At 40.9% G+C, this 27893-nt stretch overlaps 1 protein-coding gene across 14 annotated transcripts in view; it reads left to right on the top strand.

The window, feature by feature from the left end:
• Shroom3 (shroom family member 3) overlaps positions 1-27893 on the top strand; it is a 308366-nt gene that overhangs the window by 162017 nt on the left and 118456 nt on the right. Inside the window, exons 2-3 of one of the 14 annotated variants that reach the window (XM_074041952.1) lie at positions 1305-1389; positions 1921-2004. The exons of 9 other annotated variants lie outside the window; for them this stretch is intronic. Coding sequence is in view for 2 of the 5 variants with exons in the window: in XM_074041947.1 (XP_073898048.1) it covers positions 26250-26329 (80 nt within the window). In the remaining 3 variants the exon portion in view is untranslated. 4 more of the 14 variants (XM_074041956.1, XM_074041947.1, XM_074041950.1 and 1 more) reach the window with 4 other exon arrangements.

Genomic DNA, 27893 nt, shown 5'->3' with positions numbered 1-27893 from the left:
CAAGAAAATATTTTTAAGTCATAAGTCTGACAACAGGTTAGTAGCCAAAATACATGAAGAGCTCCTAGAACTCAACAAAAACAAAACAGCTCCATTAAGAGATGGTAACAGGACTGGAATAGATGTTTCTTCAAGGAAGACAAATGGTGAATGAGTGCATGAAAAGATGCTGAATGTCACTAGTCACCAGGGAAAAGGACACGAAAACCACTAGATACCACCATGTTCCTATTAAGATGGTTACTATCAAAACAGGAAGTAGCAAGTGTTGGTAAGGATGGAAGAACCTAGATTCCCTGTAATTGTTGGTAGGAATGTAAAATGGTGCAACACATGGAAAACAGTGTGGTCATTCCTCAAATAGTAAACCTCACGTTACCAGATGATCATAGCATCGCCGTATGCACTTCCAGGCATATACCCAAAAGAGTTGAAAACAGGGTGTCAAAGAAATATTTGTATACCAATGTGCAAAATTATTCAGAAGAGCCAAAAGATGGAAGCAACCCAAGTATCTACCACAAACAAACAAAATGTAAATATACACAGTGAAATATTATTTGGCTTTAAAAAAGAAAGTGATTGACACATGCTGCGACATAGCTGAGTCTCAAGGATATTATCCTAAATAAGTCAATTAGACACACAAAACCCCCAAATACTGTGGGATTCCATTTATAAAAGGTAGTCAGATTCATAGGGGCAGAGAATATAGAATGTCAATTGCTAGGGGTTGGGGAAATGTATAGTTATCTTTTAATGGATATAGAGTTTCACCTTTGCAAGATGAAAAGAATTTTGCGATTGATGAGGTGATGGTCGCACAAGTATGGAAAAGGATTTAATGCCTCTGAACTGTACACTTAAGAATGGCCCTGGCTCTGGGTTCAATCCCCACATCAAAAATATTTTCAGATGATAAATCTTATGTGTATTTTAATCACAATTTAATGAAGAAACTCAAGAGTGGGACCTGGCCAGCTAATCTTTACAAATTCCTTCTTATAGATTGGATGCAGCTTTTATTATTGTTATTTTATTGTTATTATTAAATTCACCAGTAAAATATAAGCAATATTGAGTATTGTGTAAAGTATGCTTTCTAATATTCTAACTTTGAAACCTATTGAGTTGTGTTTGGAAAATCTTCGGCAGGTTTTAACACTCCTTCTCCCCAGCCATTTATGTTTAGGAAGCTTGAACATGTTCAGAACTTCCCAATGCTGGTTGGGCAGTTACCTCTCTTCTGGAATGCTCGTTCAGCTTTCTGAAGCCACGTAATTTTTTTTTTTTTTTTTTTGCAGTACTGGTGCTTGAAGTATTTACCTGGGATGGCTTTGAACCGTGATCCTCCTGATCTCTGCCTCCTGAGTAGCTAGGATTACAGGTGTAAGCCACTGGTACCTGGTACCACATGATTTTTTCCCCCAAGTACCTCAGTCTCTACAGACATTTCTAGAATCTGTTTCAGGCCATGTTTCTGTCTTACTATTTTCTTTTAAATAAGTGAAAAGCCAAATAATGTGAGCTTTTACTGTCCTTTCAATAGTCCATCAGAATAGAATGGACGTCAAGAGAATGCTAGGAGGTGATTGAGTCTTTCTGACCATCTGCACTTCTAACACTTTAAACAGAAAAGTCTAGAAGTGTCATGTGTTTACACCATTGTATGTCCTGACTGAAATTAACAATAGAAAATATAACATTAATTTACTTTTCTCCAGTAATTGCTACTGAAGTGTAAACATCCTATTCACCTTGAGTTTAGATTTTGAAACTTGTTTCAGGTAGCTCTCTCCACCTGGTACCTATTTTGCTTTATTTTTACTTAGTGTTTGGAGAGGAAAAGATAAGAGCTTGGAAGAGTCTCCCAGGCAAGAAACTACAAAAGTTGGTCACACTTTGTTTTTCTTTATAAAGTGCAGTGAGGATATCATCTCAAACTACACTTGACCGTCATCCATCAAACCAAAGCAAACGAACCAGTGCCAGTCTTTCCTTCTTGTAAGTACAGTCAGAACCGAAGATAACTGCGATGTCATGGTTGTCCCGCCAAAACAAAAAAAAAACCACCCCCATTTCAGATAGTATTTACTCTTTCACCCTTGTTGAGTGATGTGCCGTCAAGCTATGGGTTACATGTCAGCGTTTTGTTGAGAGGTTTTATTTGTTTAGCAGAGCCACAGCTGTTCATTTTTGGATTTCCTAAAAGGAGGTAGGAGATTCTGAATGTTGTTTTAGTAATCTTTAGGACACTGAGGGTTTTTCTAATTTGAAGATAAGGATTTTGGAGCAACCAAAAAAAAAAAAAAACCTAAACCAAAAGAATTAGAGTGGTTAGCATTTTATGTATTAATATGAAATTTGGAGATTAAACTTTCTCTTTTGCAGAAATAACCTCATCCTCTTGTTTTTCGTCATCTACCTTTTTATACTTCCCAAATAGATACATATCTTGATACACTTTTGTCATGATTCTTGTTTTGTGTGTGTGTGTATGTGTGTGTGTTATTTCCAGTGAGATGCACCCCTGGGAATCTGCCCCTAACTCTTGTTTTCTTCTATAATTTGAGGTGTTATTTGACTATCTCTTGGCATCCCTGCAGAGGGATCCTGGATCTTGGAGAGGGATCCTCTCCAAGCCAGATACCAACATTCTTCGCATCCACTGTTGCCTGTGAGGTCGGAGTCAAAACTGGATCAGGGATCCTGTGTGCAGTGCCTCGCTAATGAACAAGCTCTCCAGACCCAGGGAGGTGGGGAAGGGAGCAAAGATTTTGGCAGTTGGTGACACAGGGGCTGCTGCTTCAACCCAAGTTTGGTAGCCCATGTGCAAAGGAGAAACTATTAAGAGGTTTAACAACCTCACCCTGTTTGTTCTCCACATACTTGTTTGTAGACATGATAGGGACCTGTTTGAAGAATTATGGGTGACTTTCTTCCCCATTAAAAATAAAAATTGTAGTAAAATACACATCACATTGACCATTGAGTGCAACCAGTTGCATTTTAGGCAGTCACATTGCTGTGTAACCATTGCTACTATCCATCTCTAGGTCTTTAAGATGAATTTTTCAAAGTCCCTTCTTCCTCACTTTCCACATTCAGTTGACTTTGTGCTCTCCCTTTCTCACACACACCCTTTTTGAAAGAAAGTTTGTGTTCCTTGGACTGGCTCAATTGGTAGAGCGCCTGCCTAGCAAGTGCAAGGTCCTGAGTTCAAACCCTAATACCACCAAAAAAACAAAAATAAATAAACAATAAAGTCTATTTTCCTGACCACTTGGAAAGTGGGAAGGATTTTTTTCCCCCCTACTGAGTGATGAATTGGTCTCAGTGGAATTCAAACAATCTCATTGTTTTGGTTATTTCTTATCAGGAATGCTGAATTTTTCTTCTACAAGTGATGGCAGAGATGAAGGGGCAAGGGGGAAGCAACTCTTTTTGAATCAGTTTAGCAAAAAACAGTAATATTAAGTTATTCTTGGGGATACATTGTGTGTATTAACGAGAGCATGCTGGTACTCCAAACAAACAGAGACTTCAGAGTTGGTCTAGTAAGTCTGCTGTGCTTCCAGGCAAGCTTCTTGGTGTTTTTCTGTTTGCTCTCCAATGATAAGAATGTCAGGTCAGAGTGCCCTTGGCCTCCCTCTGTTCTGGGAGGAGGGAAGTTCCTTACTATTTACTTGAAGAGGTGTGCAGTGCATACCAGGAACTACAAAAGACACACTGCCCGTGGCCAGTCTCTCTCTTTGCTTTCCTGGGGGTGGCTTTTCTGTTGGCACACTCCTACTGGTTCTTCTGGAGCATCTGGGGGACACTTGAGAGATTACGACCTTCTTCCTCCCACTGTATATCTAAGTTATTGGCCATGAAAACTTGTTTGGACAACACAAGCTGAATCAGTCCTATGTTGAATTAGGCATACTTTCTTTTATGGAGTACCTTAGAACAATGTAGGTATTTTCCCTAAGAAGAGACTTATTCAAACACAATTCTTTCTGATCCAAACACCCTGTCCTCTTCTGCCTCCCTCATTTTCGTAAGTCCCAAAATATTTCCATTCCTCTATTCTAAACCTTCTCTGAAGGAATTCCGGGTTTTTAGGGTTATTTTTTCCCCTTCCAGATATGGCAATATCTAGTAATACCACATCAGAAGGAAAGAGAAAAATTTTAATCTATATGTAGCTACTTCCATATCTTGCTTCTCCTAACGCAGGATGTTCTAGTCAAATTTCTGGCTAATTAGGAATATAATATTAGGTATAAGACTGTTTAGGCAAATGTGCTGTAAATAGAAGCAATGCTCATAATACAGAAATTCTTAATACTTTGCTGATGTTCTCAAGACTTAATGGTGTGCTAGTCAGTGGTGAGTATTAATACCCTTTAAATTGCTAATGAATCCCAGGACTTAACACTGTGAGATGCTAAGTAGCTCCTAAAGGGAGCTTAGACAGGCTTAGGAGTTTTTGCTTTTGGCTGGAGCAGGAGTGGGCTGTATATTTTGTACCAGTTGCTGTTACTAAACTTTCTATACCAAAAAATAATTTTGTAGGATGTGTTAGCGTTCCATCACAACACAAACACCAGAGATAAGGCTTTACCTTGGTTCACAGTTTGGGAGGTTCCAGCACAGGACTCATTGGCCCCTTTGCTTTGGGCCTGTGGTGAAGCAACATGTTATGACAGAAGTGCATGGTGGGGCAAAATACTCACCTTATGCTGGGCACCAAAAAGAGGAAGAGGAAGGGACCAGGCTGCTACTATCCGAGTCTTTGCCACACAGACCTTTAGGGGACACTTAAGAGCCCAACTATAGCAAATTATAACATTTCAGGAAAGAGTTACATGTAGCAAATACTCTGAAAGCTAAAAGCCTAATCCATTAAAATCAATCATCTTTGGAGGTAGGCGTTGAGGGGGAGTTATAGGAAATGTTGTCTGACTCAAACTTCCCTAATTCCTACCTCACCCTGTGTCCCACACAGGAGACTTCTGTGATGACCTAGGACAGATGTACATCCTGCTTCTCGGATGGTTTCCCAGGTCTTACAAGTCAGCCACTGCTTATCTGCATGAGTGGCATTGTTAGAAAGCTGGACTGATTTTTCTGCTCTGTACCTTAAGTACCCACTAACCATACTCCCCAGTAAAGTAAAGGAAACAGTTCCTCCATGTGTCAAGTTTTGAACCCCGTGCATAGTTCACAGAAAGCGTTTACCATAGACCGTTAGCACTGTGGCAGAGTTCACAGAACTAACTGCAAGGAGTCACGTCACAACATTATATAGAAAATGTCTTAACTGTTTCAGTAACACCTCCTGTTTTGATAAAAAACCCTCAAGTGGTCCTGGGAACATACTACAGCTAGGTGGGTTGGCAAGTCGGATAAGACTTCGATGGAAGTCACCCATTCAGATCCAACTTCACACTCAACTTTCACTTGGCTTTTCTTGTTATAGTGCTGATGGCGAGGAAGACAGGGCCATGCCTGGGCTCTTATACAGGGCGCATCTGCGGGAGGGAAGGCTGGGGGAGGAGTTGGTTCATTCAGTCATGACTTTGATTGGTTGTACTGTGTCCTCAACCTCACCATTAAGAAAGGGGATCAAAAACAGCACGAAGACCGGTTGTGGTTGCACACATTTTAGCACTTGACAGGCAGGAGGATTGTAAGTTCAAGGTCAGTCTGGGCTACAGTCTCACTTTGTATTTTTTATATATATATATATACTATAAATATATATATAAGTTATATATATAAATATATATATTATATACAAATATATTATATAAATGTATTATATATATAAACTTCCCTAATTCCCTCATTCCTTTATATATATAAAGGAATATATTATATTAATATTATATATTAACATATATATTATATTATATATATATAATACCCTCAAGGGGATAGTAGCAGCCTGGTCTCTTCCTCTTTTTGGTGCCCAGCATAAGGTGAGTATTTTGCCCCACCATGAACTTCTGTCATAACATGTTGCTTCACCACAGGCCCAAAGCAAAGGGGCCAGTGAGTCCCAGGCTGGAACCTCCCAAACTGTGAACCAAGGTAAAGCCTTTTCTCTGGTGTTTGTGTCGTGATGGAACGCTAACACATTTATATCTATATATAAAAGTGGCAGCTAGTTCTCAATTCCAGCAGGTTCTTATTAAAGAATACAGACCCAGTGTGACCAGACATTTGTATTTTTATGCAGATGATCCCAAGTAATGAAATGCTCAGATTAAGTGCAGACCCACCAAAATCTACGTGTAAGACAAATTCTGTTACAGATGCTAGTCTGGGCTTAGAGAAGCTCGTGGATGGTTGAGTCTTGACCAAGGACATTAAAGACAGGACTGTGAGTAGGGCCACCGTGTTCCTTTGCCATTCTCTCGAGAGTTAAGGTCTGTGCCTCCCACCCCTAGAAAAATGCCTACTTACCCTCTGAGATCACCTGTCCTTATCAAGGTGCAAAGAAAGAAACTAGCTGAGAATGGCAGCCTGGAGAATAACTATACAAGAAGCAAGGGACCACAGTAAATCACACACCTCAACTCTTGATGCCTGTATTTAACATGATCTCCCCTTTTCTCAAACAGTCCATTCATTGGGTATGTAGTACAAGTCCTGCCTTCAATGAGAGCATAGCTAGTGGATTCGGGATCAGTGCTGTCGAGCCTCGAAGTACTGTGTTGCTTTTAGTTTTGCCTGAGTTATCCTGTCCAGGGGATGGGAAAGGGGCCTGCTGGGGAATTTCGGTCCTAATTTGAAGCAAATGATTTATGCTGCGTGATTCCTCTAGAGGAATGCAGCTTGTGTGCTTTACCCCACTTGTCATGCTGTTTGAGGTTGAGAATGAATCATCATTCTGCTGCTTAGCAGTTGTTTTACAGCCAACAATTTCAGAAGTGACAGAGCACAAATCCATCATTGGAGTCAGGCGAAGGAGTATAGGGAAGGAACCACTGGGAAGGCACCCATGGCCGGAGCCCATTGATCTAGTGCTGATTGATCATGGTGCTGATTGCCCTGTGCAAAATGCAGGAGGCACCTCTCCTTCAGATAATTACTGCCACTTGCCCCAGTCAAATGACACTGCTCTATAAAACATGAAAGTGTCTCACATGCATATTTGCTAGGATTTGGAGCTTTGATCAGGTGAAAGGGTCAAAGGACAGTGTGCTCCCTGGGTTCAGATATGTGTGTAAAATGCTTCAGTGGAGACTGGGGTGTACCTCAGGGGTAGAGCATGTGTTTAGTATTTTTGAGGCCCTGGGTTCCATCCCTAGAACTACAAATAATAAAATAAAATAACATGTTGAATGGTGCATCAAGTGAGGAAGTCAGAGCCTTTGCTCCATGGAAACTCATGGTGATCTTTCTCATGCTTCTCGGTCATCACATCTTAGAGCAGAGAAGACCTAGAGGGCTTCTGTCTGATTTCCAGAACTTGAAAGAAGAGCTCAACTCCACAGGGCGGAATCAGGACCAGTGAGTAGAAGTCAGGCTTACAGAAGAATTTTATACCAGTTAGATTGTTTGAAAATAGAAAAGGCCTTGGGTCATGGTTGAACAACAACTTGGTGGCAGCTGTTCTAAGATTCAAAAGCCAGGTGCCTGTGATTCACACCTGTAATCCTAGTTACTTGGGAGGCTGAGATCAGGAGGATCACGGATCAAGGCCAGCCCAGGCAAATGCAAGACCCCATCTCAACCAATAGCTTGGTGCAGTGTCATTTACCTGTCATTGTAAGCTGGGCAGGAGGTTGAGATCTGGAGAATTGAGTTCCAGACAGGTGTGGATCAAGCCATAGAGCACCTACCTAGCAAGTGTGAAGCTCTGAGTTCAAAACCCAGTAGACAGGAGAGAGAGATTGAGATTCAAGCATCATAGTGGAGTTACTTGAGATGAAATCCCTCTTCTTGTCTAACCTAAGATTCTAAGATTCTGTGATTACAAAAGTCTGGCTTAGAATCTTTCTTTGTTTATTTTTTTCAGTGTGAGGAATTGAACCTAGTTTCTCATGAATGCTAGGCACACACTCTAGTACTGAGTTACATCCCCAACCCAATAAATAATGCTTTAAAAACAATCATTTGGAGTTGGGGAAGTGGTTTACTTGCTTAGCATGTGTGAAGCCTTGGGTTCATCCAAGGACTGCAATACAACAATAAAATCATCTGGAAAAGAAAATCCATACAAACAAAACATTATGATTTGTATTCCTGTATTTGTAGCAGTGTCATTCACAATAGCATAAAAATGGAAGCACCCCAATTGCACCCAATTGATGGGTGAATGGATAAATAGAATGTGGAATACACTTAAAATGGAATATTATTCAGCCTTTAAAAAGGAAAGGAATTCTGTTACATGCTGTAACATGGGTGAACCTTGAGGCTATTTTTCTAAATGTAATAAGCCAGTTACTAAAAGACAAATATTTTGTGACTTCAGTTATATAAGGCATCAGAGCAGTCAAACTCATAGAAGTAGAAAGTAGAATGATGGCTGCAGGGCTGGGGGCAGGGGATGAGAAGTTGTTTAATGGGTACAGAGTTTCAGTGTTGCAAGATGAAGAGTTCTGTGGATGGGTGATGCTGATGGTTGTACCCAGTGGGATGTCCTTAATGCTGCTGACTGTGTATTTAAAAACAGTCAAGGGCATGGTGGTACACTCCCATAGTCCCAGCTACTTGGGAGGCTAAAGCAGAAAGATCACTTGAACCCAGGAGTTAGAGATCAGTCTGTGTGATATAGTGAAATTTTATTTTATGTACATTTTACCACAATTAAAAACCAGGACAACCCCCACCCCCAAAACTTCACTAATCTGGCTTCTTTGTCTATCAGAGGTCAAAATTAAGTGTATATGTATTTTTAAGTCAACTCACTACTGAATCAGTGGTTTATATTTTACCTAGTGGCTAAGAACCTGGCCCTGTGTCCTGGCCCTGTTGTAGACTAAATCTTGGCAAATTATTTAACCTCCCTGTGCCTGTTTCATCATCTGTAGAATGGAGTTCAGCATAGTATCTCCCTCACAGAATTTGGGGGATGAGTAAGAAGGTTGAGGATGTATTCAACAGTAGAATCGAGCACGACCTACAGCAAAGCATCAACAATGACGGTTGTCATTACATAGCGAAATGAATAGCTGTGTTTTCAGAGTTAACCTGGTGAACTAAATTTTACTTTGTTTTGTCCACAAAGAATTTATGTAGCCAGGTCTGCTGGCTCATGCCTGTAATCCCAGCTACTTGGGAGCTGAAGACAAGAGGATCAAGGTTTGAAGCAAACCCAGGCAAAGTTAGCATGAGACTCTATCTTATAACCAAAGTAGAGCAGTAAAAGCACTGGGGTCATGACTCAAGTGCTAGAGTGCTTGCCTTGCATGATTGAGGCTCTGAGTTCAATATCCAGGAAGGTAAGAAGAAGAAGAAAAAACTGGCGCATACTCATAATCCTGGCAATCAGGAGGCAGAGGCAGGAGGATCACAAGTTCAAGACCAGCCTGGGCCTCATAGCAAGACTCTGTCTTAAAACAGAAGAGAGATTGAATTTACTTCAAACAATACATGTGTTGATGTTTAAGTGGTGTATAAATATTTTAAGTAAATGTTTCTCCATCCAAGCTGGTGATATTACGAAGACCGGAAGAATGATGATATATCTCATGCAAAGAACATTTTGTAATCTAAGGGAATTTACTTTTGACTTCAACCAGATATATTTCAGGCTTTAGCCTTATAGACTTATGCTCATGTATGGCTACTTCACAGCATTATAGAAAGATGACTTCAACCATTTGTGGATTTGTGTGTGTATGTGTGTGTGTGTGTGATACTGGGGTTTGAACTTAGGGCTTTGTCCTTTCGAGGCAGTCACTCTGTTGCTTGAGCCACACCTCCAGTTCTTTTTTGCTCTGGTTATTTTGGAGATAGGGCCTCGTTTTTGGCCAGGCCAGCCTTGCCTGTGATCCTCCCGATCCCAGCTTCCCAAATAACTAGGATTACAGGTGTGAGCCACTGGCACCTGGCCCCATTTGCTTTTTTATATGTGCTGTCTGTTGATACTGCTTTTGAAACCACCTGGGGATAAGTTATGGTGTTGCTCTTTTATGTCTCAGTTCTTCAGGGTATATTTCCTACCAATAAGAACATTCTCTGTCTTAGTTACAGTATAATTATCGACTCTAGTAATTATAATATTGATATAATACTTGTATCTAATCTACTTCTGTATTTCAGTTTTGCCAGTTGATAAAGTCCTTTAGAGCATATTTTTTTTCTTCCAGTGCAGGATCTAGTCCCAGGCCAGGTGTCACATTTAGTTATCATGCCTTTTTAGTCTTTCTTAGTGCTCCTAGTACCAAGCTTTCTGAAACAAAAAATTAAAAACAAAAAAAAAAATTTTTTTTTTTGAGACAGGGACTTGCAATGTGGCCCAGGATGACCTAGGATTTGCAATCCTCCTGCCTCAACATCCTGATTGCTGGGATTACAGGTGTGTGCCACCATACCAAATAGTCATTTTTGAAGAATATAATCAGCTTTTTTTTGACATAGCATTGAGGGCCTCTAATTTGACTTTTTCACCTGTATCATATTTGAAAGATGACTTACTCTGGTAAATTCTCCACTGAGCCCTCAACACGTGCTGCATGACTGTGCTGTGGACATGGCACATGAGGTCTATGTGCACCGACCCAGTCTTGGGAGTACAGTCTGCCCATGAAGAGGTTCAGTGAAACTTTCAACCACATCATAGCAGAATTTGTAAACATAGAAGCACTTGCCTGTTCTTAAGATTTCCACAATTACTAAATAATCCTGTGATCTTCTAGTCCCATGATTTCTTTTTATGGAAGTGTAAAGGCAAACGAGAAGACCTGAGGAGGGTGACAGAAGTTCAGTGGAAACTGGGGATTTACACTGTGGAGGGATGGCAGTGAGAGGGAGAGCTGATATTTTTGCTGTAAGACAGACGTGTACGAGTTTAGAGGAAAGAAAGTGAAGACCAAAATCAGAGTGGCAGTAACAATTGAATTGGGGAGGGGGAGAACAGGCGTAGAGGACTTCAAAATACAGTGGGAGGGCTGGCAGTATAGCTCAGTGGTAAAGCTACCAGTTAGCATGCAAAGGCTGTGGGTTCCATCCCTAGCAGCAGAAACAGAAAAACAAAATGCCACCACCAACAATAATAAAAAACCAAAAGGGATTTATTTGGTCACTAGCTAAATGTTTGTGACCTCACTGACTTGTGAACCTGTATAGTGATTTGGAACTCTTGTTTGGGAAAATCTTGTGATCTTGGTGTTGGGCTGGGATGGTGAAGGTGTTCAGCAGGCAGTTGGAAACGTGGAGCCAAGTGTATTGTGGATCTGGGGATGTCTACCCAAGGGATGAGATCTTTGTGGAAGGGAACAGAAGCAGCCAAGAAATGAGAACTTTAGACATTTGCTCTCACAGGAAGTAAAAATACAGCAAAAGTAGGAAGGGAACAATGCCAACCGTGAGGGAGCAGATGGACGCTGAGGCGAGGCAGGCAGATTTGGCAGTGGGGGAGTAGTTTGGACAAGGATGAGCTCCAGCCCTGATGGCAGGGGGCTGGCAAATGGAAGAGGAGAAAGGGGAGGCAGAGGCCAAAGGGCTCTGTGGAGATGTCCAGCTCCAGAGGCAGTGAGGACCTGGGAGTGTGGGATCACCAGACTGGGAGACCCCATGCTGACTTCCTGTTTAACTCAGTCTGTCATCATAGTGTGGAGGCACTTCCCCACTCTTTAATGACTCTTAAATCATTCAGCAGTCCCTTCCATCTCAGAAGCAGATGAAAGTGCAGAGGGCGCATTTCCCTGGGTCAGTCCGAGAACAGCACCTCACCAGGCCCATTATTGAGCTGAAGTGGCTTGGATGACCTACATCAAAGCCCCGGAACATTCTGCCCTCAAAAAAGCACGGAAAAGTACATAGCGATGCCTATGAAAAGAGCCCAGAGCAGCTGGAGTGGCCCTCACTTATAACCCCAGCACTCAGGAAGCTGAGACAGGAGGATTGTGAGTTTGAGGCCAGCCTGGGCTGTATAGCAATACTTTGTCTCAAAAATCAAAACAAAACTTGTCCAGACAAGTGGGTTTCTGGTTATTTTCCTTTGTTTTTTTTATTCCATCTCCAAGAGCCTTTTATTGCCTTCTACTTAAAAATCAAAACTGAAAAAAACCACCAGCCTTCCTTTCATGAAGGGCATCTCAGCACTCTAGAGAGCCTCTCCATGGTCAGTACCAAGTCCAGGAAGTTACAAAGCACAAACTCAGGTGATCAGCAGACTTCCAGACACCTGCATCTGGAGCTACTGAGGACAATCAGCTAACACTCAGTGTTAGGGTCAACTTTTAGAGAAAGTTGAACTGACTTCACTCATCAAGAGAAAGCCTAAACAGTGGAAAGAAGGATTTCTACTAAGAATTATTTTCTAATCCCCAGACCATCATCTTTGCACTAAAGCAAACTTGGAATATTGAGTCTGGAGGTTGTTTATTCATTTATACAGCAGTTTGAGTGAAGCTTGATTTTTTTTCTTCCCCATTCTTTTTTTTTTTTTTAACCTTCCACCTTAAGTGAGATACAGGTCCCAGAATATAGCTATGGTATTTTCTTTGGGTCTGATATAATTTGAATTTTCTTCCATTCTTTTTTTCTTTTTTGGTGGAACCAGAAGTTGGAACTCTGGGCCTCATGTTTGCTAGGTAGGCAGGTGCTCTACCACTTGAGCCACTCCACCAGCCCTGCTTCCGTTCTTGATAGCCTATTCAGTTTGGGGCAATTGGTAGTAGATTAATGAGAGTTCATAGGTCCACTCCTAAACTTGACATCAAAATTATGCTGTTATTTTTTAGATACTTCTTTGTGAAGTTGTCATTCTAAGGGATAGCTCCACCAGAATGAACTCATCTGTTAGGGGACTGGTTTGCAGAACTGTAGTTCACTTCTGCCCTCTTCCTGGACCCAAACCTTTTACTGAATGTCAACAAAATGGCAGCTCTCAGCAAGGGAACATTCTTAATTCCTGATGCAGGGAACAGAGCCAGGCACTTGCATGTTTGTTTTCCGATGAACTGGTTCTTATGTGGTAAATATTTAACCATTTGCCATAGTGTGCCTACCAAAGTTTCTATTTGATTTTCAGTTAATTCTATTTCTCACAAGCAGCTCACTTTTCAGAACCCTCTTTATGCAAGTAAACTTGGTGTGAGAAGGAATAAAAATGGGATGTGGAAATTATATTTTTTCCATTGCTGAGGAAAGGAAGCCATGGTGAACCAAATCCACCAATGAAAACCATTGGATGTAAGGGTAAATCTTGATGACTGCTGTGAATATTTTTATCATTCCTCATGCTATGTTTGCTTAAATTGCTGATTGGTGATGGCTAAAAGCAGAAGATTTTTTTCCTTCTCAGGTTTGTAGAGTCCAACAGAGGGACATTAGCCACTAAAACTACCAGAGAGGACAGGGTTGATCTTATCTCTTGAAGGAAAACAACTCCCTCAGCTTTCCTTCCATCTCTGAGTCCTGGGTTTCTGGAAGTCCATTTCTCACCAGCATTTGCTCTCGAAAAGAAACTTGAAGAATGCATTAGGCAGAATTGTGATTTATAGCTCACCTCTGTTTACCCTTTCAGTGATATATTTGTTTATTTTAGGGGGAAGTGCTCCTTACAGCTCATACGTTATGCCTTTAACCTTATTTGTAACTCTTAAGTTGGGGATATTTTGTCTTCAGGAAATGTATTTAGTCTTGTTTTTTTCTATTCTTTCTTGTTCCTTCCTCCTTCCCTATACCACTTATCTCTTGCTGTCCCAAGTCTGTAGACAGCAAGGCAAGAAGTCACCGAAGATTGAATGTTTAAGTTGATCGCTCAGTGTGGTACCTTTAAGAATGTCTGATGGCACTTGGACCATGAATGACTTTTAAGGTCAAAGACCATAAGCATGAGTCAAATTGGAAACATTACCTTGTAGAGCCAGTCTGTCTGCCTGGGCACTTCACAGTTTATAAAACCTGACTACTGGCTACCAAGCTGATTGCCAGAGGGCCCAAAGAAAGTACTGAGCTGCCTCTCAGAACCCATCCTGCACTAAGGTTGCATCTGTGACCTGGCCTTCAAGCAGTTAGCAAGAAAATTCTATATTTTTCTTACTAAATTTACAAAAATGTTTCCTTTAAGAAAGGTGATATTTTAAGTTATTATCCAATGGAAAATTCCTAAATGAAGCATATTTTTTCATGACCAGCAAACACAATACAGAACTATTTTTCTTCAAGGTTATTGTACCTCAAAATCCTTTGCTGCCTCTTTCCTGTTTAGCTTTGGATTTGCACAAAAGCGGTTTTCAGCAACTTGAGGTGAGAGTGTGGAATTGAAAGAAAACTCTTGGAATTTGAAATAGGAGATCTTGGGGGAAGGGAGAAAGGAGCAAATATATTTCTTGTTCAGTCAGATTTGCCATAACTGAGGATTCTGCATTTTTTTTCTAAAGCGTTCTGTAGAGAAAGTTTAGGTAAAGTTCTGAGAAAAACTCTTATCTTTGATTTTAACTCTCAGTATGTTAATATTTGTGATTCATGTGTTTGCATTTTAAATATAGCTTATTTCAGTTTTTTAAATCAATTATTTTTCAAATATTGATTTATATTAGAGAGAAATTGACATTCTCAAAGAGTTTACCCATCACTTCCGGGTCTTCTGGCTAAGATCAAGTGTAAGAGTTACCCAGTATTTTTCACACATGAATAAAATGATCATAAAACCTTCACCTTTCCCGTTTATTTCTCATTAAAATGCCAGAGTGAAAAACGACTGCATTCGACATTTCAGTCTGCTGCATGTCCTCCAGGACCACCTGTCTGTGATCTCTGTCTTGTGTTTGCCTCTACAAGTTTTTCTTCCCAAGGCTATGTGCCTGCCCTTGGTCTTGTGGCTTTGACACTGAAACGTCTGTTGTCTGCGACAGACAGTCCATTATAGCTCCCGGGTCCACTCACATGCCTGCTTTGCTCCTGTCACTTCATTCTTGGGAAGTTTCAGCGTTTCCTGGGAGATGAAGTACGAACATTTGCTCCAGCCTGAGTAATTTCAGAAGACCCTGAGTCCTGTTTTGTTGTTCAGTTTCCAAGGGTGGGTGAGGGGCATGAGAATTTCCAGCAGTGGCAATTACCTCTCCACATCAAAATGGGAGCCATGTGACTCTCCTCTGCCACAGTTTTCTTGTTTTTTTTTTTTTTTTTTTTTTTTTTTGGTGGAACTAGAGTTTGAACTCAGGGCTTCATGCTTGCAAAACAGGTATTCTGTTCTACCACTGGAGCTACACCTCCAGTCCATTTTGCTTTGGTTATTTTGGAGATGGGATCTTGCAAACAATTTGCCTGGGCTGGCCTAGAACTGCAATCCACCAGATCTCAACCTCCAAGTAGCTAAGATTTCAGGCATGCGCCACCCACGCCCTGCTCTGTCACTGTTTTCTAAAGAGTGGTTATCCTGGTACTTTAAAAAGTATGTTTAAAAATAAAGCACAATTGGGAATAAAAAAAAAGTATGCTATACTTCAAAATTTTTGAAGAAATGTCCAAAATGAATCAGTCTGCCAACATCTGAACTAGTATGGAATAAGTAAGAAATCTCATTTGAATTAAAGCCAGGTAAGACTTGGCACATTTGTAACAAAATTTTTTTAATGTGATCTGTAATAAATTTCAGTATTTTTCTGAATTGAAAGTAATAATAACATATGATTTTTAATTGTTGCCCTTAATAACCTATTATTCCTTCATTAACCTCGGTATGATAATATTACACTATTTATTATTCCTCCGTCAGCCTTGTTTGATAATTCAGGTACCCTCAAATTGTACAAGGTGAGCAGAAGTATTGTATGTCAGACTCCCAGCTTATATGGTACAATATCTCCTATTGTCTCCCCAGGATACCTAAAGAGTATCCAAATGACAGTGGCTGTATAAGTTACCTTTTAGCTTCAGCATTCCAAGATAATTTGAATTTTCTGGATGAGAAATTACTGGCCTCAACTTTTTAAAAAATGTTATCTAACCCCAAATAGCTATGATATACAGCTATGCCAAATGGATGCTAATACAGACCTTTTCTCTCTGAAACTTTTCTCAGACTTTCTTCCAACTTCCAGGCTAGTCCAGGAGATAAATCCAGAAGCCTTAGAAGAGCAGCCTGCAGGAGGTGAGGCCAGAGTCCCTGTGAAGTTTGAGAAGTGGTAAGAACCAGGGCCCTAGACAGACTACCCAGAACTGTGGTTTTATTTCTCAGAATAAGACACAATCCATCAGTCATTTCTTCAGAGACTTGTGGTCAAATTAGTTCTAATGTTATTTTTTAAAAAAATCAAAACAAAACAGTTTCATGTCTTGTAGATATGACATACCTACTGGGTAGAGATTGTGTTCTGTACTTGATGAGGAAGGTGACCAAAATTTAAGGAGAATGTCTGCTGAAAGTCAGCTGCTAAGAAAACCAGCTATCTTCCAGATATTACCCACAAAGCCTGTGATTTCAAGTAGAGAAGTGAGGGTAAGCCTCAATACAAAAGTGACGGGGGCGGGGAAGTAGTTGTGGGGACTCAACTGAAGGGAGCTGTATATGCAAAGACCTTATATTATAGCAGGAGCATGCCAGAATGTTTGAAAGAGTAAGGCAGCCCCCACAGCTGGCACAGAGTGAGAAGGGAGAACAGTAGCTGACCAGATCAGAGACCACCCATCATAGGTGGGTGGGTCATAGGAGAACTTGCAGACCATTGTAAGGACTAGCATTTACTCTGAGTGAAATGAGGAAATATTGCAAGGTTATGAGCAAAGAGTTGGCATAATTTACTTATGTATCAGGAGAATCACTCTGGCTTTGAGAAGACTGGAGGTGGGAGGCAAGAGTGAAGGGGATTCCGATGAGAACACTGTAGCAGTAATCAAGGAGAGATGGTCATGACTTGGGCCTGGATCATAGCACTGGACGTGGGCAAATGCTTTTGGGCTCCAGATTGATTTTGAAGATTGAAATCATAGTATCTGCTGGAAGATTAAATGTGGGGGCAAAGAAAGAGGGGAGTTGAGGATTTAGGCTTGATCGCCAAAAGGATGGAATTGCCATCAACTGTGATGGAGAACTTAAACATGGGACATTGTCAATTTTAAATTGGATATAACTGTTATCATCAGAGGAAGATGTTACTAAAGCAGTTTGGTATATGAATCGAGTTTGGGAGTGGAAACTGTGCTGGAGATATGAATTATGGAATCCTCAGAATGTATATGAACCATGAAATGTCCCATTGGAAGTCACTAATCTCTGGAAGTCCCAATTCTACAAGTTGTAGCCAATGACATAGGACTCAGTCCAATCTTGCCTTCTATTTTAACACACCACTGCCCATAACTAGCCGTACTAGTTAATTTAAATGTTTTGTGTTTACTGGATTCAACACATTTCCACATCATGTATTCATTGTACAAATAAAGAAACCAGGCCCAGAGAAATCAAATGACTTGCCCAAAATGACAGTAAATGGTGCCAGCAGAGTCCAGAGTAGTCCTGCCTCACAGCTTCTCTCTTCATTGTACTACCTGCCATATGTGCAATTTCCTTAGAGGGAGCAGGAAAGGTGATAGCAGAGAGGTAAAGTCAGAGATCATTTCTGCCACCAATTGTTTCTTTCAGAGCAAAAATCTGGGTAGTGTTGCTGTCTTTTGCCTTGGTTTTGACACTCACATCTCTCATTGTAGAAAGCTGTGAAGTTTAGCAGCTCTGCTCTCAAAGGAAGAGTTGGATGGAGCCTTCTGAGTTGCTCAGGACTGGTTTTGGTTGAGTCAGGGAGTGACCACTGGCTTAGGGGAAACTGGAGCGCAGGAGGAATTATTTTTTTCATCCAGCCAGTCACAGTAAAATGATTCTTTTCCTGTTAGACCAGGAAACTAGAGGAGGAAAGAAAAGGAAGATGGTGTGAGTATCTCTGCCACCAGCTTTTGCTGATTCTTGATGATGAGGAGAGGAGAAGCTATAAAAGGCTAAAAGAACATAGAATTGGACATAATTTTTATTTCCCTATAGATGGTAGTCAGATATATTCTCTGCATCAGTTTGCCCACAGTTGTCCTTTTTTTAGCTGTTGGTGAAATATTTGGATTTAGCTATTGAGTTCCAATGGGCCATTATGTAAATTTGCAAACTGCTATTATACTTAGGGATAATTAACTCATTCAACAGATCTTTAAGGAGTACCCAATGTATGATAGGCAAGGGAATACAGTGGTAAATATAATAGAAGAGGTATTTATTTTCACGGATCTTGCATACTCCAGGGGGCATGCAGACATAAATAGGTGAATGAGTGAAGAAAATAATTTCAGATAGCAAAAAAATCTATGAGGAAAATAGAACAGGAGTCATGGAATAGAGAGAGACTGAGTGAGCTGTGTTAGTAGGTAGGTTAAAGAAGGATGGATGACTTTTAAACTGAAACCTATAAGAGGTAACCAGCCACCTGGAGCATGGGACATTCCTGGCAGCAGGGAAAATCAAGGACAAGGCCCTGATGTGGGAGCAATCTTAGAATGTCAAGGAAATGAAAAGAAGCCAGTATGACTGAGGTTTAGTGTGCAGGCAGACAGGCTGTATCACGTAGGGCCTCATGGACCCGAAGAAGGAGCCAAATTATATTCTAAGTGTAGCATGAGAACCTTGGAGGCTTTTAAGCAAGGAAATAATATTATCACGTTTGTTTCTTTGAAATGACACTGAGATCCCCCCTTTGTTGCTTTTTTTCAGTACAGGGGCTTGAACGCAGGGCCTTCACCTTGAGTCATTCCATCAGCCCATTTTTGTGATGAGTTTTTTTGAGATTGGGTCTCATGGAACTGTTTGCCTGGGCTGGCTTTGAACTGTGATCCTCTGCATCCTGAGTAGCTGGGATTATAGGCGTGAGCCACGAACGCCCAGCTGAGATCCCTCCCTGAGAAACACAGCGTGTGAGGTCAAGAGCAGGAGCAGGGAGGGTGACCAGCTGGGAAGCTATCGCAGTAACCCAAGGAGGTAGAGATTGCTTGCTCTGGAATGGCAGCAAGACAGATAACTGAACTGATGAGAGTTGGGGCTGGTAAAAGCAACCTATCTACAGGTGAGTGGAGCAAAAGGGCTAATAGAAAGAATAATGAAGGAGATACTAGGTTTTGTTTGAACAATTTGGAGGATAATAGGACCATGCATTAAGATGGGGAAAAGTAGAGAAGGGCAAATTTAGAAGTATGTGTATAAGGGCGGGGGAGTAGAACCAAGTTCTATTGTAGATACACTAATCAAATGACTAGGTAAGTACAGAATCCAAGGGGGACAGCTGAAAGATAAAGTTGTGAGTCACCAACATAATATTTAAGGTCCTAAGGCCGGAATCAGTCACCTGAGGAGAGAGTGTAAGTATGGAAGAGGAATGACAAGAAGAGTATGTCCTGGGGCACATCAGCCTTGGGAGCAGGTGGACTTGGCTATTTAGAAAAAACAGTGAGTTGGGAGAGGGAAGGACAGCTCAGGAGGCATCAGTCTTGTGAGACTCAAGAAAAGGAAGTGTTTCAAGAAGAAGGGATGACAGCTGTGACGAATGCTGCTACTGAGGGAGTCCCAGGAGGTGAATACTGACCTTGGCAAGATGAAGGCAACTGGGAAGGGTGGGGATGAAAACTGAGCTGCAGTGGGTTGAAGAGAGAATGAGAGCTGACAAAGTGGAGGCAAGTGCAGACAATTTATTCCCATTGGTGGTTTCTGACACTGTTTCAGCTAGAAATTTAGAAATGACAAAGGACTACAAGCAGTATTGTTACAGATTCCAAAGTCTTAGGCTCTAAGTGGTGAGTTAGATACACATTCCCGGGAAACTTGATCTTCTGTGTCCAGTTGCTCAACCATTCTTTGACACTAGTTTCTTGGGTCTGTGCCCTGCAGCTCCTCCCCTCAAATATAACAAAAAGCAATAAAATTAAGACTCACCTTTTATAGAGCACTTAGGACTCATTCATTTATTCTTCACAGTTCTTCAGAGATAGGAGCTGTTGTGATCCCTTTCTGATAAGCCTCTGATAATTTAAAATTGAAATTTTGTAGTATACCTTGTACTTAAGTTAGGGGGAGTCCCTGGGTTTAGCAAAAAATTTTAGTTTTCAGTCTTTCTTTTCACCCAAATACCAAGCTTAAATGGCAGTGATGAGACTGGAGCTGAGGCACTCTGGGAGGTCAGTATCCTGGTCTCAATCAACACAATATCCTTAAACCCCTGCCAAGTGGAAGGGCGACTCCAGAAAGGAAATACAGAAGACATTTCAGCAGAACTGAATACAGTGATAATGCATTGAACTAGAAATGAAATGCTTATTCTGGAAAGCCCTTATTGGTAATTTTTTTTTAAACCTATATGCCAATAGAGGCTGCACTGATAGAATGCTAGCTCTGGATATTACTCAGTATTCTCTCCCATTACCCATTTTAACTCAAAATCAAAGTGAAAACTTCACGTATATACATTACCCTTTTGGAAAGATTTTTTTGGAATTTTTCTACCTGACAACTATGAAAACCAATGACTGATGGGTAGCCTTTATCATCTTTAAGACTGCCTCTTCTTCTGGGTGAGGTCAAAGTGAAAATAAAGGGCATTTCCTGAAGAATAATAAGTTGGTAAGAAGATACCTCATCCTCTAAGTTGGAAAGGCCTCAGTCCTTAGTGCTGGGGAAGTGCCCTAGACTGGAATTGTTTTTGTTGTTCTAATCTGAAAATGACAACATAGAACACAGCCACAAGCATGCAGCATTTTATCATGGGTGATGCAGCTTTAATTGGTATGTCGAGGGCATGTTTGTGGAATTAGTCCTGGTATATTGGCCAATCAGATCACTTTCAGCATTTCTCAATGGTTAGTTTCATCTTATAATTAAGTAACAATGACCATTTCCTGGCAGCTAATGAGTGGCTAGAGGAGTTAGAAGCCTCATTAGGTTTATCATGCATCAAATTCTAAGCTCTTCATCTGCAGTGTTGCAAAAAGAGAAAGCATCCTCAAATTCCTCATGATTAAGGTCAATCTCCAATTGTATTTCATACATGTGAATGTTAACTTGTTCTTCATAGGCTAACTTTATTTTCCATTTTTTAAAAAATTGCATATTATATGATATAAGCTGAAAAAATGTTCATATGGCTTTGAGAGAGAGGAAGGTATTGAATTTTGTGATCATTCCACACCCTTTCTAGAGAACAACTTGACTATCCATTAATTCTAGCAGTAGCATCATTGTATTTAATCCCACAATGACTTATTGAGCACCAACTATGTGTCAGGCATTATTCTAAATGCTGATAATACAGCAGGAATTGGGGAAACAAACCCTCTTCTTTTTTTGGGAGGCAGTCCTGGTGGTTGAACTCAGGGCCTTGTGCTTGCTGGGCAGGTGCTCTACCACTTGAACTACACCTTCAGACCTTTGTGCATTGGTTATTTTTGAGATAGGGTCTTGCTTAATGGCTGCCATCCTCCTATTTGTGCCTCTCCACATAGCTGGAATGACAGGTGAGGGCCACCAAGCCCAACCATTGGTTAAGATGGTGGGGGCCAGGAGGGTGCCTCATGAACTTTTTGCTTGAGCTGTCCTCAAACCACAATCCTCCCAATCTCACCTCCCAAGTAGCGAGGATTACAGGCTTGAGCCACCATGGCTAGCTTCCAAACCCTATTCTTACTGATCTAATATTCTAATCTTAAGATTTCTGTCATCAAAACTACCATGGAAGACTGCAATTAGATGTGTTTAAAGTGGTCAAGCCAAAGATAGAACTCTTAGTAACCCTCAATGCACCATCTTGATCATGCTGCCTTTGACAGTCTTCTCATCAATATGGCTATTCCACAGCAGCACCAGCCTGTGCTAACTCAAGGTTCACTCACCAATTAACCATATGTTGGGGATTATAACTTTCCCTAATCGAAAAAGAAAGTGGAGCCTCTTCTCCTAGGATACCTATTGCTTTTGTCTTTATTTGGGGACCTGACACAACCTGGCTACATACAATACAGTAGCTTCATCCCTTGATGAAAATACTCATTTTTACATCTTGATACAGAGACAGACCTGTCATCTGGGCTCTGAAATTCTAGAAATATGACTCTTAGGAAACCGTGACTCTCTCAAAGGTCCTCTACGTTGCCTAAATTAGGTCTCAAAGAACTAGGAAAATGGGGAACACTGCTATTCTTTTACAGGTACTCAGCCTTGGACTTTTATCAGAGTCACTCCTGGGAAACCCTCAAAGATCTTTTCCGTCCATATTCTCATGAGTTCCTTACACAGAGTAACCATAGGCATTCAGAGCATCTCTGTCGTTCTTGCACCACAGGAGCAACTGGAGATACACAGTCCCCTGGATCATTAGAGTTCGTAGAAGTATACCACAGAACTCCAGGGACCTGCTGGCATTTGATCTATGCTGTCAGTCAATCCTGAGATATCACTTGGCAGAAGTGATGTCACCCTTGTCCTGTATATGACCTGTAGGCATTCACCATGGTTCCTCTAGTCAAAGTTTTCCTCCAACAAATTCTCTTGGTTGTAGGATTTCACAACCAAAATTGGACTACTCATTTCTTATGTTGCCAAATCAATCTCTTACCTGGTGCTTGGGAACACTTTCCAATACCTGAGAACTTTGCCCTAAGCATAGCTGATAAATGGGCAGAATGTGTAACTGATGTCCCTCCTTTATTTTATTAGAAGCTTGTTTTTGTCTATAGAAATTCTAAAATTTCAAGATGTTTGTTCTTCATTACTTTGTTCGAAGTGCCATGTGGCATATATTTGAAGAAATACTCAGCTATTTTAAAAGCTTGGGCAGTACATGTGATGAATGGATTAAGAAAATGTGTCATGTATGCTGTATGGAGCATTATTCAGCCTAAATTAGAATAAGATTTGTTGTTTGCAGGAAATTGGATGGAACTGGAGATGATCGTGTTGAGCAAAGTAAGCCAGGCTCAGAAGGACAAAGGTCACATGTTTTCCCTCATATGTGGAAGCTAGAGCTAAAAGAAATGAATACACAAATACAGACATGACTATACATATATAATAATGAATGAGAGAGAGAACATGATTGAAATAGCAGGAGACTGGGGAAGGAAAAGAAAATAATAGGGAGTGAATAATATGGAAATATATTGCATCTGTGCATGAAGATGGCATAACAAAATGGTGATAGAGTAAGTGATTAAATTATAATACATATATGTGTGTATGTGTATATATATGTAATATACATGTATGGCAAAATCCCATTTAACAATCAATATACACTTTAAAAAATGAAGGCCAGGAAAGTAAAATAAAATAGGATCTATCTGGGGATGAGTCCCAGTGAGAAGGGGAGAGTAAATAGAGGGTGAAGAAGGGTGAGTATGGTATATGTACTTTGTATGTGTACATGAAAATAGAACAATGAAACCTGATGAAATTGTTCTCAGAAGTGGGGGAGGGAGAATGATGGAGGGGGTGAACTTAATATACATTGTAAGCACATATGTAAATGTCACAATGAAAAAAAAGAAAGGAAAGAAAATGGGCAGACTTCACAACACAGAAATATACCTATTTAATAAATATCCCAACCATAAGGAACCCAAGAGAAAGCAAATTACTTTAAGGGACAAATAATTATTTAATGGCCATTCTGCATAGCCACTTTCACATAAAATACAGGTAGGGACTTAGAAGTAGCCTTTTACTTCATCCCTGAAACTGCTTCTGTGAGTAATTTAAAATCTTTTCCTAACATGCCTAGTTGTCCCTTTTGCCTATGATTGCCCAATAGCGATGGTCTTAGAATTCATTCCTAGGTAAGAAAAAAAACAGCTTATAATATACACTTTTAAATAACTAGGGGTTTACCAAAAAGAAAAAAGAACAGGCGTATTACAGGGATAGCTTGTCAGCCTGTAGAGTTTAGACCCAGACCTTAAATAGGCAAAGACACTAGGTTTCCTGTTGTTTTCCAAGGTCTATTATAAGCATAAAGACTGAGGGCCTGTCCCTTCCCTCCCACCCCCCAGCCTTACATTCAAGAATGGAAGTATGGTAGCAAAAATGAGAATAGAAGAATCATTCTGTATAGAGGAAGGCAAGGATTCACATACAGAGAAATTACTCTTAATATTGCAAGCTCCTTTTCTCCTCTTCCTGTATGAAGTTCAGTGTTTCCTTTACAATGTTTAAATTTTTGTTTTAATTTTTTAAACTTAAATTGAAAAAAAAAAAAAAAACATTTTGGCAGTGCTGAAAATCAAACTCAGAGCCTCATGTGTATAAGGCAAGTGCTCTACCACTGAACCACATCGACAGCAACTTTAGTCTTTTGAGAAGTATATGTTCAGGGTAACCTCATACTCTCTGACTCCACTGGGCTATGAGAGACTTGCTAAAGGAGCAACAAATTAGGAAAGTAGAAAATTGGTTGTTCTGAGGACAATAAATCTGTGTGCTTTAAGGGTGAATCTAAGTTTCAGAAGTTGTGGGAATGTCTTCAGTCAAAACTTTTCAATGGCTTGCTGTAAGGAAACACCCTTGGCACTAGGCCTAGGGATTAGGAACCAAAGCCAAGGACTCCAGCCTGGCTGTGTCTGGGACAGTGCCCTGAGTGGGAGTGTGCAAGGAACTGGGCCTATTGCCTCTCCCAAAACGCCTTTCCCTCCCAGGTCATGAGGTCAGGCCTGGCAGCATTTAATGACTCTGAATCGTTGCAATGAGTGGTTTCTGGATGGCTCTGGGGCAACAGACAACACCACCCACTCACACCAGGATTGGAGGTGAGGTAGAGTAGCTGAGACACTCAGGATGGTGTCTGCCGGGGGAGGTCAGTTGTGGCCAAGCCTATGATGTGAGTCAACAGATAAAGCCTTGAATCTCTGCTTTTGTCCATACTAATTTTTTAGATGGCACTAAATGTAAGAAAAAAAAAATCCAGAAATGAATTGTCCATTGATATTTACAGGAGATGTTAGGTGACTGATTATTTCCAAGGTGTGCCTCCCTTTTTAGTTTGGGCATAGGTGTTAACAAATCAAAAGCATTTTTAGGCAGAATGTTCTTTGAAAAAAACCTAGTTAGGACTGGTGTGCAGCTCAATAGTAAAGTACACACTTAGCATTTGTGAAGTCCTGGGTTCTCTCCCCAACACCACAAAAGAAAGCCAACAACAAAAAGGATCTAGTTAAAGGTTAATTTTGTGGCATGCAAAGAGAGCAGGTGAGTTCAAAATTTTAGTGTGTTTCATCCATAAAGCCCATGTTTTCTCCCGAGTCTATCTGCAAAGCTCAGCAATAGCCTTCAAGAATAAGGCAGTGCAGCAAACTTTCAAAATCAAATTCAAGAGTAAGAGAAGTGAAGTGATCCCTTCCAATCTGCTCATCCACCCTGGAGCTGACCCTAGGGAATGAGTCCTCCATGAATCAGATCAAGGGAGCGTTTCTCATGACTTATAAAGCTTTTGCAAATCCTAAAAGTGACCTCACCTTCTGGGGAGGGAGAGGCATTTGGTCATGGATCTGTAACCTGTGTATGTATCGAAGTGGGCTTTGGAGAAGACAGACACCTCATCATCTACACACATTTGGAGGCAGCACTCTTGAAGCAGCCAGATCATAGGAGGGTTCTAGAAACTTCCTTAACTACTCCCATTTTTGACTGGTTCCCCTAAGCAGGCAACTGGCTCTATTTAAAGGGGAACATTCTGAACAACCCCCAACAGAACTACAGTAACCCCTTACTGAGTACCTAATAAATGTACGTTCTACTCCCAGTACCTACTCTACAAAGAACCGCCCCTGGTATCACCAAGCCCACCCAAAATGACTGTTCCTCTCAGGTGTGGTACGGGTTTCTTCCTGTTGTCTGCCTGTTGCCCATTTTCCCACGTCCCAGCTCTCTTCCCTTTCATGCCCACAGTCGGAGAGATTGCTGCAAATTGGCAATGAGCAAGGTGGCTGGGAGGTGTGCCTACCCGGGGGAGTTCTGTTGTTATAACCAGTGCCAGCTCTGAGTGGATGGTGAGTAAGCGCCTCTTCCTCTTCCCTCTGGGCTGCTCTCCTCTCCATACCTATCTCGCTGCTGGCCTGTTTCAGACATGGTGGTGAGCAAGGGCGGCTGCCTGGCCCTGATGCTTTCTAGACTTGGGACCCAAAACTCAAGAAAGCAACAAAATTTGTAAGTAAGGGCTGCTTGGGCCTGTTTCCTGTTAGCCAGTGCTCCTGCATGGGGGGTACCAGGGAGAAGTGGCAAGGATTCTCTCCTCTTCCTGTCTCCATGAAATAAATGGAAAGTGCTTGCTTGGCACATAGAGTACAATTGAGTACACCTTCCAGGCACTTTTGCTCTGATTTGGGGTTAGATGATCTTTTCTCTAAATAACTTTTATTTCTGGAAGTTTTTCTTTTTAATTAATGAATATTCTTTTTAAAAATAACCCCTGCCCATTTATTCTTATGTTTGAAAATTATAGTATCAGAATAATCATGGGTATCTATACTTTATTGGAATTGATTTTGCTATTTCTCATTCTGCTATGAAAATAAGTGTTTGTTTTGGATGTGAGCTGCTCTGTTGTGTTTCATCGCTACCATTTTTGTCAGCGGACAGATTATTGCAAGCAGATTTAAAAGGGGATTTTCTTCTAGAGAGACCCCCAACAATTCTTGCTTAAAGAATTTGTCTCATATGCTCCATACAGGAAAAGAACATTCATGGATGTCTTTGGTTTTGTGTGTGTATGGTTTTTCTTGTAGCTGTAATCTGTAATTTCTGAATCTTTAAGCATAAAGATCGGTTTCTCGTTTTGAAACATGATTCTTTTCAATCTTGAAGTTTAATTGACTCCAGTTTTGAGTGACACTTTCAGAAACCCTGTGCTGTAGAAGTGCTTCTCTAAACCAGGTGTTCTTCGCTCACACTGGCAGTGTTTGATTAGCGGCCAGTTGCCACCCGGCGTTCCTAGTGGTGCCAGCTCCACTCTAAATATGGGAGTGAATGCTTGAGAAGACCAGGCATGTTCCGTATTCAGAATTCCTCCTTGAAGTAATGTGCCAAAATCACAGATGCAGCAAAGCCAGAAACAGTGTGAGCCTTGGTACTGAGGGGCCATAAAATCAGAACTTGACCTCATAATATTGCTTTGTTCTTGGGTACGTCGTTGTTTCCAGCTATGAGCTCACCAACCCTTGCTCCATCTCTGAGCTGGCTGGCATCACTGCATTCTACGGATGGAGAATGGGAGTTGTAGCTCTGTGGGCCAAATTGCTCAAAGCTGGTGATCTAGCTGAAACTGGAGCCAGCTCCCTTGACCTCTCCAGCCCTTTGATGCCTGAGAAAATGAAGGACCAAAGAGAAGAGCTGGAAGTTAAGTCACAGCTTCCCACCATTGCCTGAAAACAATCTGTATTTGAGTTACCATTCAGAGGACAGGAGAAGTCAGTGGGTCAAACCACAGGGACTACTGGGTATAAGTAGACAATAGAGAGGAAGGTTAAAAATGAGGAAATAGGAGGCTTAAGTCCAGGAAAGCAGAGAATATGCTTGCATGTTCTTTTTGTTCAGGCAATTATGCCTCTTTCAGCTATGGACTGCTAGATAATGTCTGTTATACAGAAAGTACGGAGTGTCCTTCAGTACGAAAGGGTAATCAAAGTAAGGCCAAAGCAGAAATTTAAATCATTGATTCAGTAAGTATTCACTGAGTATCTCTCATGAGCCAGGTCCTGTCAAACCCATCTTC

Source organism: Castor canadensis, chromosome 9 (genome assembly GCF_047511655.1).
Source record: "Castor canadensis chromosome 9, mCasCan1.hap1v2, whole genome shotgun sequence".
NCBI lineage: Eukaryota > Metazoa > Chordata > Mammalia > Rodentia > Castoridae > Castor > Castor canadensis.
This window is presented reverse-complemented; position numbering and strand designations above follow the sequence as displayed.